Consider the following 13,732-nt stretch of genomic DNA (forward strand, 5'->3'; position numbering starts at 1 on the left):
GGGTAAGGTGAGATATCCCCTTCATTTTGGCCTCACTTTGAGAGCTTTTTTTGAGCTTGGGAGATGATTTCAGAGAAAACCAGTGGCACCATCGTGTTTCTCGCAAACTTTTACATAAGAATCAATGGTCAAATCGCAAATCCCTCACACATGCAACATCTCCACTGTAGTTCCAAATTGCAAATTGTGATCCAAATAAAGTTGGCTTATTCAATACCTTTGAGGCGGCCGCGCGCCCGTTAACTCATCACCGAGGTTCGGAACACTTTTGGAGCCTCTCGCGGCGTTCTTGTGTCTGTCACCACCACCACCACCATCATCATCATCATCATCACCGCGAACCCGCGCTCCGTTCCTCCGATTCGCACCCGCGGACGACGGCCCTCGCCCCCTCGCACCACCCTTCTTCGGGAACCGGTAGTCCCTCTCGTCCGCGTTTCCCAGTTTCGAGGGATTCAGGATCAACCCGTCCTTCTTCCGCGCGTCTTTGCCTCTCCTGTCCTCGTCCGAATTGGACTCCTCCCCGCGACGCTGACCCTGGCCCCTCCTCCCCTGGGACTTGGACCGACCCTTGCTCCCTTCATCCTCCTCCGTCGAGTTCCTCCACCCGTTCTTGTTCTTCAGCCTCTCGTGCTGCGACTCGTGCTTCTTCGGCGACGTGTACTTCTCACCCTTGGATCTCGAATCCTGGTCGTCCGAGTTCTTCCTGCTGTTGTGTTTGTAAGCCTGTCTCTTGGACGAGGGATCGTCCAGGTTACGACCCTCGTTCTCGTACCTCTTGTCCTTCTTCGCGCCCCCCTGGTACGATTGGGAGTTCGAGGGGTAGGCCCAACTTTCGTCTTTCTTGCGGACGTTATCGACGAACTGGCGCGAGTCGGAAAAATCTTCAGATTTCTTCGGTTCGGAGCTATTATGATCGCCTCCGTAATAATTAGAGGCATGATTTTGCTTTCCAAGGTAATCGTGACCTTGCTTTCCCGTGTAATCATGACCTTGCTTCCCTGTGTAATCGTGACCTTGCTTCCCCGTGTAATCGTGACCTTGCTTTCCCGTGTAATCGTGACCTTGCTTTCCCGTGTAATCGTGACCTTGCTTCCCCGTGTAATCGTGACCTTGCTTCCCCGTGTAATCGTGACTTTGCTTTCCAGGGTACTCGTGTCGCGTTTCCTTCATCTCGGAGTGTTTATAATGCTTGTTCTCATCGTTGAAAGTATGATCGACCTTCCACTGAACATCCGACCATCCGTTGCCTCTCCCATCGTTCCGTGCCAAGTTCTTCTGACCCCCGAACTCAGTGGTATCGCCGAAACCAGGGTAGGCATTCTCCGAGGCATGGTTCTTCAGGCTGGAGTCTCCTTGTAGGGAATACTTCGCATGAGGTGTCCCGGGTCTATGGCGGTTCTCATGATTATCGGTGGACGAATTGAAGTTGTAGGGATTGGATTCTTTCGACTGGCGCGCGTAGAGGTTCTTCGAGTCGTCATCGTCCGAGATTTTGAAGATCTTCTCGATGTTTTCCTTGGCTTTGGCGTTGAGGTAGTGCGCTTGACCCGCGACCCCCGCACCAGTCGAGGTCCCCGTCTTGTTCTTGTCCGCCGATTCTACTTCCACCGGGATGCTGAAGACTCCGTTGCTCTTCGCCTCGAAGTTCCCCGTCTCGGTCGGGTAGATGGACAAGTCGGAATTGTCGGCTTTGTACTCGAACTTCTCCACGTGCTTCTTGTCCCTGTCCGAGGGTTTCTCGCCGCCGCCGGAGGGTTTCTTCGTGGGTGTGGGTTTCGGGTCCGGGTGTTTGGTTCCGCCGGCCGCACCGTTGCCCATCGTTCCGTTGCTGTCCAGCTCGAAGCGCTTGTAACCATTCACCGGTTTCACCTGGTTGTTCTTCTTGGCGTCCAGGCAGGAGCAGAAGACCCGGTAGAACTGAGCCAAGCAGGAGTTGTCTGTCGTCGGGTCGTCCGCGTCTCGGATGTACGGGTCACTCTCGACGATGGCGCCCGGTTTGCGGAGTTGAGAGTTGAAGGTCTTGTTCGTGCGGTCTCCGGAGTTGGATCGCTTCTTCCCCTCCGAATCTGGGTATCTCATCCTCGGTTCCCCACCATTTTTGCACGGCTGCTCTCACATTTTCTACGGGAAAAGCTAGGGTTCATGTGTTCGCAGTGATGAGAGGAAATTTTCAAGGAACTGCTCCACAGAGGGAACTATCTTCTGAGATTATTGATCAGTATGCGGAATTGTTTTTGAAAGTTGTTGATTCAAATACAACCCAGAAAAGTTATTCGGAAATCAACGACGATTAGATTAATACTGCGGGAAACCGAAACTTTTCAAAAAATTGAATTCACAACGAATGTTGGTTAAAAAACTATGACTGTTTGTAATTATGTTTCCGAGCTCTGTAATACAATTCTGCAGCGCAGTACGGTGGAGGTGAAAACTGACGTTCGAGAGCTCAACGTTCAAATTTTGTAATTTTCACACAGCAAAAGTGCAAACTTCTTTCCGTTCAAGAGTAAAACTTAAAGCGCGTTGCGGCAATGACTGCTGAAAACCACCACTAGGTATACAGGACCTAAAGTTAGTTCAAAGAGCAGTGCAGAACACTAGTTAAAACCACCACGCTAGCTTTAGCTAAAACGGGGTATAGAACTTAAAGAGCGTTGAGTCAATGACTGATAAGTCAGTTCAAAGAACAGTGTAAAACCACAACGCTGGCATTTAGCGCGAATGAGGTTTGTAGAGCTTAAAGAGCTTTGCGTTGATAACTGTTAAGTCAACTCAAAGAGTAACGGAGAACACAAGTTAAAACCACCACGCTGGCAAATTCAGCGCAAATAAGGTATACAGAGCTTAAAGAGCGTTGCGTCGCTGTCTGTTAAGTCAACTCAAAGAGTAGCGGCAAACACAAGTTGAAAACCAGGACTCTCGCAGATTCAACACAAACGAGGTCTAGCTTCTCACTCCGCAAAGTCACCTGTCGACTGAGCTTTATCGAGGGGCCGAATTGCCGAACCCGGGCCGGATGGACGCGCCGATAGTGTCCAATTTGTTTGCCCATCGGGTGCCCCATCATTAAATAGTCATGCCCTGGAAAATATCGACCGGGGAGCGTCGTCGAATTCCGTCGTCTTCAGGGTCGCCGAAATCCCGTCGGCGTGGAGGGTGGCGTCGCGGCGCGGCGTCGCGGGGTGCGAGAACGGCGTCCATTGCGAGTGGACACGCTGGCGAGTGGACGACTGACCCACCGCGGGTGACCACACTCCGCGGTTCGCCGCCATCTAACTTATTCACGTCCGCCCTTGCCACCCCTGCCGAGCCTCCCACGACACCCTCCAATCCCGCTCTGATTTCTTGGAGGGTAGTGGCAACGCAGTCCTGGCCAGGGCGCAAACGCCGAGCTCATTACGAATTCAATTAGGCGGCGGGGTTGCCGCCGGAGGGGCGACCCGGATAAAAAAAACAAAAGCGACGCGGTTGCGGAGAGGGCGGCCGGACAACCTCGCAGGGGCTGAAACTGAAAGCGAGAGTGGCCGCTGCACACGTCATAGCCGGCGCGGCGCCCGCGGCCCACTTAGAACCGAGCTTTCGGCCCCATTAGCGACGCCAGCTACCCGCCACGGGAACGCTCCATTAAAGCACCGCTGAATTGGAGATTGAAGCGCTGATTAGAGCCCTGACTTTTTTTGGTGCTGCGTAGTAATGTTTAGGGGTTCTTGCCTCGAGCTGTCTCTCGTCGGGTGCTTCGGGCGCAAGAAGACGCAACTTTCATGCGTGACGTCGCTCCTGTGACGTAAGAGGCCGTTCAAGTACTTGCAAGATGTCTACTAAAACAGGCTGGCCAAAAATCAGCACTTTTACAGTACTTTTTCAGTACATTCTAGGGAAATTCAGTACCTCCATTTGACAAAATTTGATAAATTTCAAAAAAGTTGAACTTCTTGTTAGAATTGCGACAAGAATGCCAAAAATTCCGGACCTCATCCTGGAATTTCCGCACTTTTTCAGTATTTCCGGACCGTCTTTAAAAAATCAGTACTATTTCCGGACTTGTAGATACCCTGATTTACGTAACGCTTTTAGGGGGGGGGGGAGGACTTGAGCCAGCGTTACGGTGCGTTTTAAGGAGAGGAGCGGGGTCGAGCCCGGCGTTATGTAACAAATCCCGGCCAGAGGGGGAGGGGGCGCTTGAAAAAACGTGCAAAAAATTGAAAATCCTGCCCTTCCCAAATGAACCTTTTCGAAAAATTAGGAAGGGGTGTCTGGTCAGTGTTACATGATGGAGATGTTGCATGTGTGAGGAATTTGCGATTTGACTGTTGATTCTTGTGTCAAAGTTACCGAGAAACCCGACTGGTTTTCTCTGAAATCAACTCCCAAGCTCAAAAAAGCTCTTAAATTGACGCCAAAATGGAGGGGATATCCCACGATATCCTGAGAGTCAACCTCTACATCAAGACAAACTCTCCATGCAAAGATAGGGAGCAAACACATTGACAGGGCTGCCACTTTATTTGGGGACTCCAAAACTGAAAACACGGCAACCCTGCTAATGTATTTGCTCCCTATCTTTGCATGGAGAGTTTGTCTGGATGTAGATGTGGACTCTCAGGGTAGGGTGGGATATCCCCTCCATTTTGGCCTCAACTTGAGAGCTTTTTTTGAGCTTGGGAGATGATTTCAGAGAAGACCAGTGGCGCCATCGTGTTTCTTGCGAACCTTTACATAAGAATCAACAGTCAAATCGCAAATTCCTCACACATGCAACATCTCTTTTCTACAGACTACAGAAAAGCGGTATCTCTGTGGGCGAAGCAGGAAAATTCTTTGATGCAAAACGCACCTTAGTTTTAAAGGACAGAATCGTGAGTTACAGAATCGCACTCAGAGAGAAAGGATTCTCGCGCGACAAAATACCTCTGAACAAGGGTCGCGATCAAATATCAAAGGTCATGAACTGAAAAAGGAGTGGAAAGCTGGGGGGTTTGTAAAAGTGTAAAAAGGAAGCGGGCAGGATGCGAACGACCACGCAGCACGCTATGTTTGATTGACGCCACCAATCACAGCAGCGCACAGAAAAAGAGGCCCACATTGATAACTTTCATTCAATCGGTGTCCGAGCAGTGCGAGAGGATATAGCTAATTTAGAACGGTGCTATTTATGGGCGCAGTGTGTTGACTCAACGTCAAAAACAAGCGGTTGTTTGAGTCAACACGAGCGAGCTGGATGGCGGCACCTGCGGATGGCGTTAATCGATTAATCGATAGGAAATAAGCACACATACAAAAAGAGAGAGGTAAACAAGGAGGGAAAACATCGAGGGAAAACAAAGGAGAGGAAAAACACGAGGGTGGGTGGAGAATACTCAGGGTTGGTCACCTATCCTCTTTATTGACATTTCCACGTTTGGATCAGTCATCTTCGCAGTGTGAAGGAATGGAGAAATTAATTCGTATCTACATTGAGGTGATTCGACGGACGTCATTTTCTGTGTCAAAGCTATGTGCGATATATCGCATCGATTAGTTCCATAATTTTCGGTACATAATTTTTTTTCGAATTTTGAGATCGTACATCTGTTGTCATGAGAATATAGAGTTCATGTACCATTTGATAAATAAATTCAACGTGATAAAGGCAGGGTTTTTTAAGAGGAAAAACATCGAATTTGAGTGCAGTTTCGATATCGGTGTCGAATGCGTTATTTTTCCTCTAAAACTACCCTGCCTTTATCAGGGCCGGATTTACCTTCTTGTCGCTCATGGGCCGCCTGTATTTTGCCGCCCCATCTCATTCGTTTTGAAACATCCATAGAAACCATCAGGTGAACGTGCCGGAGGAGGAGGGGTACATATCATAAGACGTGTTTACTCGCGTTTGGCATATTTTCTGTGAAAGCCCAGTCATCACTAGCAAAAGTTCACGGATGCTTTGCTCGAAAATTAGGTTCCGTAGACCTATCACTGTGTGGACGAATGCTATGCGTTTCACGCTGACTGCTGCTGACCAAGTGACCGCACTGTTTTTGACGCAATGCGTGAAGTATTCATGCAGTCTTGTAGGCACTGAGTTTCACGCCAACCGCTGCTGACCGCACTACGTTTGACGCAATGCGTGAAGTATTCATGGAGTCTTGTAGGCGCTAATATGTGTTTCATGCTGACCGGTGCGCCGATAGGGCTTCTCCTTTCCATCTCAAGTTCTCGCCATCACTGCTCTCTGCGCCGTTCCGTTCCAGGCCAAATTGCGTGTTTGGTTTCTCTCTTAACTAAACTACTGAAAGGCGCTGTCTCTAGTATCACCGAAAGACGAACAAATTAGAAATTACTATTCTTTAACTCTCAGGATATGAGAGGTTTTTTCGCCTTTCCTCATTTGTGATTTTTTTTCTGAATCAGATTTTTTTCTTGATACCTACATTTGTCCCCCTAAATTTGCCGCCATAGGCCGCGGCCCATGTGGCTACCCCCTTAATCCGGCCCTAGCCTTCATTACGTTGAATTTCTTCGTCGAATTTAGCACATTAATACTTTAGTCTCATGACAACAGAAGTAAGACGTGATCTCAAAATTCGAAAAAAAAAAATGATTTTTTGGCTGGCACGAGTGAAATTCGAACTGACAATGAGATTTACTTATACAGTAAATCTCCCGCTAACAGGGAATCAAGAGAACTTCCTTCAATTGGCGTTCAAAACTAGTTTTGTCTTTGCGTTGGATAGACCCCGGATTAAGGGTGGCGCGTGAGAAGCGGCTGCACTGCTGCTATCACAACTAATAGAGGATCTAAAAATATGAGAGGAAAGAACAAAGATGAGGGAAAAAGAGAAAGAAAGAATGAAGGGCAACGATAAGTAATGAATTCATCGAGCAGCGCGATTGACAAGTTGTTCGTAACACTTTGACTGAACCAATGGACGATGTTTGATTCTGTTGGTATATGTAGAAATGGTCCACTTAAATCTCCCCTGCAATGTTAACGCATAGGCAACGAACACTCCTATAAGCGCGAATAGTTATCTATTCGAAGGACTGGATTGCATTTTGCAAAAAGGAACCACTAGTATTGCAATGTTGCTAAGATTGTGCAACTTCTTTTGTCTTGGAGGAAAAACCTGATTATCCGTTAATAGTTTCTATTTTACTCGCTAAAAACTGTGAGTTTAAGACAAATATTACCATATAAATTTCATAGTATTTCACGATTTCCACAATTTTATTGCAAAGGATGAAGTTGCACAATCTTAGTATCATTGCAATGCTAGTGGTTCCTTTTTGCAAAATGCAATCCAACTCACATGTTTATCGCTCTATATCGACGGTGTGAGTCGGAAATCCAATAACTCGGTTTGCGACGTCGCAAACTTCTTGTCATACCCTATTTTTTAAACGGAAAACGACTCAACGGCAATTCTTTAAAGCTGCCGTGATTTTCCTTCTTTGTGCGCAGAAAATTCTGCATAAACTTCAAGTAGGTAATGATGTCAATTTGATCTCCTTTAAATAAATAACATAGAGGCAGAGATTTTCACCGCAAACGAGTTAGGTGATTGCCGACTTACACCGTCGATATGCTTTGATTGAACGATAGACCACGCACGATATTAATCCATCGGTTTCGTCGTCCATCTGAAGGTAGCCTTCAGTTTTTCCACACAGACAACAACCATACCAATATTACCAATACGCGTATTACCAATATTTATAGTGTAATCTATTTGAAAAGCATAAGTGAATCTCGTTTCATAAAGTTTGCTGAGCGAACAGACCAGGCGTTAACCTATTGACAGACATCGGCCACTTTAGGTTCGCCTTAAATTTGCCAGATAGGCAACAAACATATCGGGAAGCGCCGCTTCAGACATCTTCCAGTGTTACATGTAAATAGAGGTAAGAGCAAAACAAATTGGTAATTCTTTTCCTGGCTTTAACTAATTGATGTCTTGTAAAAAATATCAGTAAAAAATGAATAAATAGAATTCCAATAGAATGAATATTTGGACTTCACATCAAATCCAAAAACGCGGCAAAACGTGTACAGAAACCTTGTCACGACGTCGTATCAACGCTTATTATCAGACAGGATGTTGTGGCATCGTCGTAACAACGTTTTTTCACACGTTTTGCCGAGTTATTGGCTTTGATGTCGATTCCAGACGTTCATTTTGCTGAAATTTTATTTATTTGTTTTTTACTTATATTCATTTTTAAGACATCTATTAGTTTATTTCAATCGGAGCATTACATTTTGAAGTCTCAGTGGTTTTAGATCTTAAATTGATTAGATAATTTACAGTTGTCTTTGTTCGAATGGAAGTCGAAGTAAAAATCCATTGAAAATTCGTACGTTGCTGTTTGATTTTCCCCCAAATATGGATTTTGCTCCCTTTCTTTAAAATGACTGAAGATGGAAGAGTTGACCGAGACATGGGTGGAAATGGGGGGGGGGGGGGAGGAGGAGGCAGAAAGCTGTTTGGCCCTTCACAGAAATTTGAGGGATTTTGAAAAGTAAGTAAGTGACATATCTTTCATCTTGGAAATTGTAATTGGATCAATTTTTCTGGGAGAATAGCTCACAAATGCCAACATGACGAATTGACGACTCTATTTTTCCAATTTTTCCGTGGGAAGTTCCCCGAACCCCTCTACATGGCTTGAAAAGTTCCACGAAGTTCCTTTTCAGCAAGAGAATCTGTTCCTTTACAGCTAGAAGAATCCCGTAGACACCCCCCCCCCCCCCCCCGGGTGGGGTGTTCTTTGTGAGTGTCACCAGTCACCTCCCAAACCGAAGAAATTTGAAAGAAGCGCTTTTTGCTTGGGCGCTTGTGATTGGTTGCCTAACTCTCCGTAAGAAGAAGGTGGCGCGAGTACCCACTTTCTATCAGGTTACTTGTCTATGGAGCGGAACATCTCCTGTCCATTCCGATCAGCTGATAAAAGTAAACAACAGCTTGAGGTTATGTTTACGAAACTACCGAACGCGAAATACGTGAAGTTCGGAATCAGGCTAACAGTTTGCTTATTTTAGAAAAAAAAAAAAGTTTTGAAAAGAAGAATCATGAGGTGATGAAAAGAAATTACATTTAATTCAACTCTCACTAAAATTATTTTTTCTATTTGATTGCATTCTTCAAACTCAAAATATCAAATGATCTCTGTGTTTCAACGTCCCATTTTTCCTTCAATTTGCTTCCTTGTGATAGCGATTTTCGCAATTAGGACATTATGCATGTTATATTTCATAAAAACGGGCAGGAGAAGAGTTGACTTAAAACTGAAACCCAATGTGAAAACAATAATAGTTATTGGTTCTGGAGGACACACAACAGAGATGCTGAGATTGGTGAGGCATCTTGATTCAAATAAATTTTACCCGAGACTTTACATGATGGCAGCGAGTGACAAAACGAGCGAAAACAAGATCATCGAGCTAGAAACATGCTTGGAGGTGGAAGAAGACGGATGGAGTTCAAACTACAGAGTAGTCAAAATACCACGAAGTCGCAGTGTTGGTCAATCTTACATTACATCAATTTTTACAACTTTATATTCCATTTTGATGACTGTTCCTAAAGTTATACTTGTAAACCCTGATCTCATATTATGTAACGGTCCCGGTACATGCATTCCAGTTTGTGTGATCGCTTTTTTAATGCGAGTCTTTTGTTTTTCTAATAATGTTATAGTTTTTGTAGAAAGTGTCTGCCGAGTAAAATCTCTGTCTTTGTCTGGTAAAATATTAATGTATATTGCAGATGAAATTGTAGTTGAATGGATGGAACTTCAGAGTAGATATCCAAGAACCAAATACATAGGTAGATTGTGATTAAATAAAGTCATGATCCAAGAATTTGGTTTTGATTTTTCATCTGCACTTTTTTTCAATCATTACTTAAAAAGGGAAGGTTTGAAACATTCACTACTTGCAATGAGGCAAAGTGGTGGACTTGTCAAATCTCACTGATTTTTATCTATTACATTCACTAATAATTTTTTTTCCAGTATGTTAAGATGATAAAAAGATGAAATAATGTTGCATATTCCTTGAAAATAACTTTAACTTTCAATCAACCAGTTTGTCAAACACCTACAATGCGCCTGACAGGAACACATCCATCCTTTTTTTGACCAACAGATCTCAAGTTTTACTGAGAGGTTATTTCAGATTTAACTTTACTGAACTGAATACTTTGATAGCCTTAAAAGTTTTTTCCATGGCTGTGACCGTCCACGGGGGAAAAACCATTGTTCCAAGAAAATTTGTATTCTGGAGAGACATATTTATCGAGTTGGGCAGAAAAATTGGTAATAGCACTCATGCATGCCAGTGCATGGGTTTGCAGTTTAAAAACTATCTCTCTTGTAAAAATTAGCTAGAAAAAGGACAATTCCTCTGGTTTTCGTCGAGACAAACTGCCAGGCTCAAAAAAAAAACTCTCCAAGTTGAGACTGTAATGGAGGGATTGCCTATGGTTATGGTGAGAGTCTATTTCTTCATCCTGGCAAACTTTCCATGTACAGATGGGGGGCAAATACGTTGGCTTGGTTGCTGCGTCTTTGGAGTTCCCGGACAAAGTGGCAACCCTACTAATGTACTTGCTAATTGTCTGTGCATGGACAGTTAACGTACTGAGGTGCACCCTCACTACAACATAGGCAATTCCTTCAAATACAGCCTTAACTTCGAGAGCTTTTTTTAAATCTAAGATTTGATTTCTGAGAGAACTCGTGACACCATCAAGTTTCTAGCAACATTTTATGCGCAGCAAAGCACTGAAATTGCAAATCCTAGTGATGCGCGAGAGCACAATTGAATTCATTACAGAAACTCCTTTTCGGAGGCTCAAAGAGTGTGTTGCAAATAATTCCGTAAAATAATGTGTTTGTAAGTGCAAAAATGAAAGCTGCACATTTTCACTCAATCATGCTAATCAGAAAACACAGATAATCACAAACATAAGTCTTCATCCTCAAGACTACATTTTTTGAACCACAGACTTCTAGTAGATCATGACTCCGAAATAAGGTTTGCTATAAGTTATATTTAAATATATAATTCAGACGAATCTTAGGTATAGTTTTAAAAAAATAATAAAAACTGGCAAATGAAACTGGAAACAGAGTAATCAACATTTTCAGAAAATCAGAAAGTAGATCATTACTACTATTGTGCCTATCTACCTGAAATATAAGCGCTTGTGCCCTGATGAATTTTTTTGCTCCATATCTAATCTGCCGAGTGAGATGAGTAAAACAACAGTGGCTCAGCTCACTTAGGCAGAACAAACAAAAATCAGCCTAAGTACCTACATTGGCAGTTGACTAATTTATTTTCCTGTTTTATTTTTGAAGAAAAAAACTGAGCAACATTCTGCCTTAAAATTTGATGAGTACATAGCCTCAAACATCAGGGAAAAATTCACAGAACCTTTCTACACAGTTAGTTGTTAAGTTTTTGTTAAAAATGAAATATCCTAGGAATTAGGCTACACGAGATTCACTTACAATCAGCCTGATTCCAGTTCTTATACTGTCATCAATCACCATAAAAATCGTCTAAGGTTAGAGAGGACCCATAAAGGAAAAGAAACAAAAACCTTTTTACTTTCTAAATTTTGAGCGAATTTGTGCTAACTATAAGCTTGTATTTACAGTCCAGTCAGAGGTTTGAGTTCCAGAGCCACCCCCTATGAAGGCTTCATTCCGATTCATAATCTAAGGTTCATGACAAAAGCAACACACAAACACCTTCAAAGTGGATGCATGCTGTCTTCAAAGTTGAGAAATCAATTATTTTGGTGGGAAAACCTCCTTGAAACATGAATTCTTTTTGAGTTGATAAAGAGAACAGATACAATGAGGACTCACCTTGGGTAATGCTGGTATTGAAAAAACTCATCTCTTTGCCCCCACTTCGACACATTTGTTGCCTGAAATTGATAAAACATTTTAGCATGTAAATAAAATGAAAAATAGTCCACAAAAAGCTATTTGAAAGAAAAAAGAGTTGCATACAATTTAAAATAGGGAATTCAAAGAAGGAAAACATTTCGTTCCTATATTTTTTTTTTTCTGCAAAATACACTGATAAAAAACACTGCAGCTCTTCAGAAAGCTGAGAATACTCCTTAATACTGCTTTTGTTCAGATTTTTTGTTTGTTTGTTTGTTTGTTTGTTTAGTTTAGGAAAATTTCTTGAGCATCATTCACTGTTTTGAGAAGTTATGAGACAGACTGTCTATGACTTACTTACTTTTGAATAATACGACGTATTTTCGGCCCATGTTGGTATTTTCCAATCAGGGAGACTTGATGAGACAATGACAGGCAAATTTGAATTGTTTGGATTTGAATAAAAATTCTTGTGAAAGTTGAGCAGAGTTATTTGTTCCTCTTGTGAGACAGGATCAGCTGAATGGAGCGGACTGGGCATAAAAAAGGACAATGAAATAAATAAAAAAGAGAACATGGAAGGTGTTCCAAAAGTTCTATAGTACAACATGAAATAGAAAAAATGTTAGCCATTTGCACTTCACAAAGTAGATTTCTTAATTGAAGACTTGGGTGCGACAAGAGCACTTCTCAGTTTCAGAGTTTCAGAATTTCCTTTTGTATTTTTTGTCTTGACAGGAAAAAAAATAGTGTGAGGAGATGGAAATTAAAAATTAAATGTAGATAGTGAAAGTGTAAAAACGATTACATCAACTGCAATGTTTCAAGATCGCTGCTTCTATTTCGTTTTTTCAAATTAGACCGATCCAACATCATGGCCTGAACTACTTTTCCGCTACAAAAAAATTGATTCAGTCGCAGAGAAACGACATTCCACAAAATATGTGGCCCTCCCCTCCATGTACTCTATTCATTGAAATACTTATGAATTTCACGTTTAACTACATAATTTTTAATGGAAAAGAGCCAATTATAATCACCCCATCTTTTGTGACAATTAAATCTAAAATAAACTAGAATATACCTTGATGAAAATTTTGAGTTATTCTGCATGGGCGGCCAAGTTTTTATTCCTCGACTGGCTATTCCATTGCTTTTTTCAAAGGCACCCTTCGTTTTTCTAGGGTCACTGTTAGCTCCTTTAATTGTAGGGAACTCTGGAACAAGATGAAAAACTTCATACATTTTTTTACAAAACTTTACAATAGCATGTAAGTAAAGACATCTTTTACCATATGAAAAACGAAAAAATTATCTCCAAACTCACACAGACTTAAACTGTAATGAACAGGATGATGTCAAAGGAATAATCCAAGTAGAGCCTTGCGAGGAAAGCATAGAGTTTCAAATTTTATCCCATTTGCATTCACTCCATATGGACTGAGTTTGACCGAGCTGCATTTTGAAAAAAAAAAAACCCAAATAATTGTGTCTGATGGAGGAATAAAATTTCTAACCTCTTTATCTTGCTTTGAACTTGATGCGAATAGGTATATTCCTGTTGGACTCCGTCCAAATCACTGTTTAAAGTTGTTTCCTTCTCAGCTATGGTAATATCAATTTGTGAGCATGAGCCTAAATGTTGGTTTTGCCATTCTGATTTTGCCAAGTACTTACTTGCCAAGGAATTGAGTGTACTAGTATGGACCTGTGCACATATTTCAAACTTTGTCTTTTTCGCTTCGAGTCCCGATTTCTCGTGCCTAGTCACATTTACTTAAAGAAATTACACCCCGAAAAGGGCTCTCATCTATAACATTTATTTTTGCATACCTCTTGGAGTAAG

General features: G+C 42.5%; 2 protein-coding genes across 2 annotated transcripts in view; one reads left to right on the forward strand and one right to left on the reverse strand.

The window, feature by feature from the left end:
* LOC109043898 (uncharacterized) overlaps nt 1-13,732 on the reverse strand; it is a 58,539-nt gene that overhangs the window by 15,271 nt on the left and 29,536 nt on the right. Inside the window, exons 8-10 of the mRNA XM_019061253.2 lie at nt 12,971-13,103; nt 12,248-12,419; nt 11,863-11,924 (exon numbers count right to left, since the gene is read on the reverse strand). Coding sequence (XP_018916798.2) covers nt 11,863-11,924; nt 12,248-12,419; nt 12,971-13,103 — 367 coding nt within the window. The remainder of the gene's footprint in view (nt 1-11,862; nt 11,925-12,247; nt 12,420-12,970; nt 13,104-13,732) is intronic.
* Alg14 (ALG14, UDP-N-acetylglucosaminyltransferase subunit) lies at nt 8,939-9,844 on the forward strand. Its single transcript, XM_019061256.2, has one exon. The coding sequence runs from the start codon at nt 9,143-9,145 to the stop codon at nt 9,818-9,820; it is 678 nt and encodes a 225-aa protein (XP_018916801.2). The 5' UTR covers nt 8,939-9,142; the 3' UTR covers nt 9,821-9,844.

The sequence above is a fragment of the Bemisia tabaci genome, chromosome 3 (assembly GCF_918797505.1).
Source record: "Bemisia tabaci chromosome 3, PGI_BMITA_v3".
NCBI lineage: Eukaryota > Metazoa > Arthropoda > Insecta > Hemiptera > Aleyrodidae > Bemisia > Bemisia tabaci.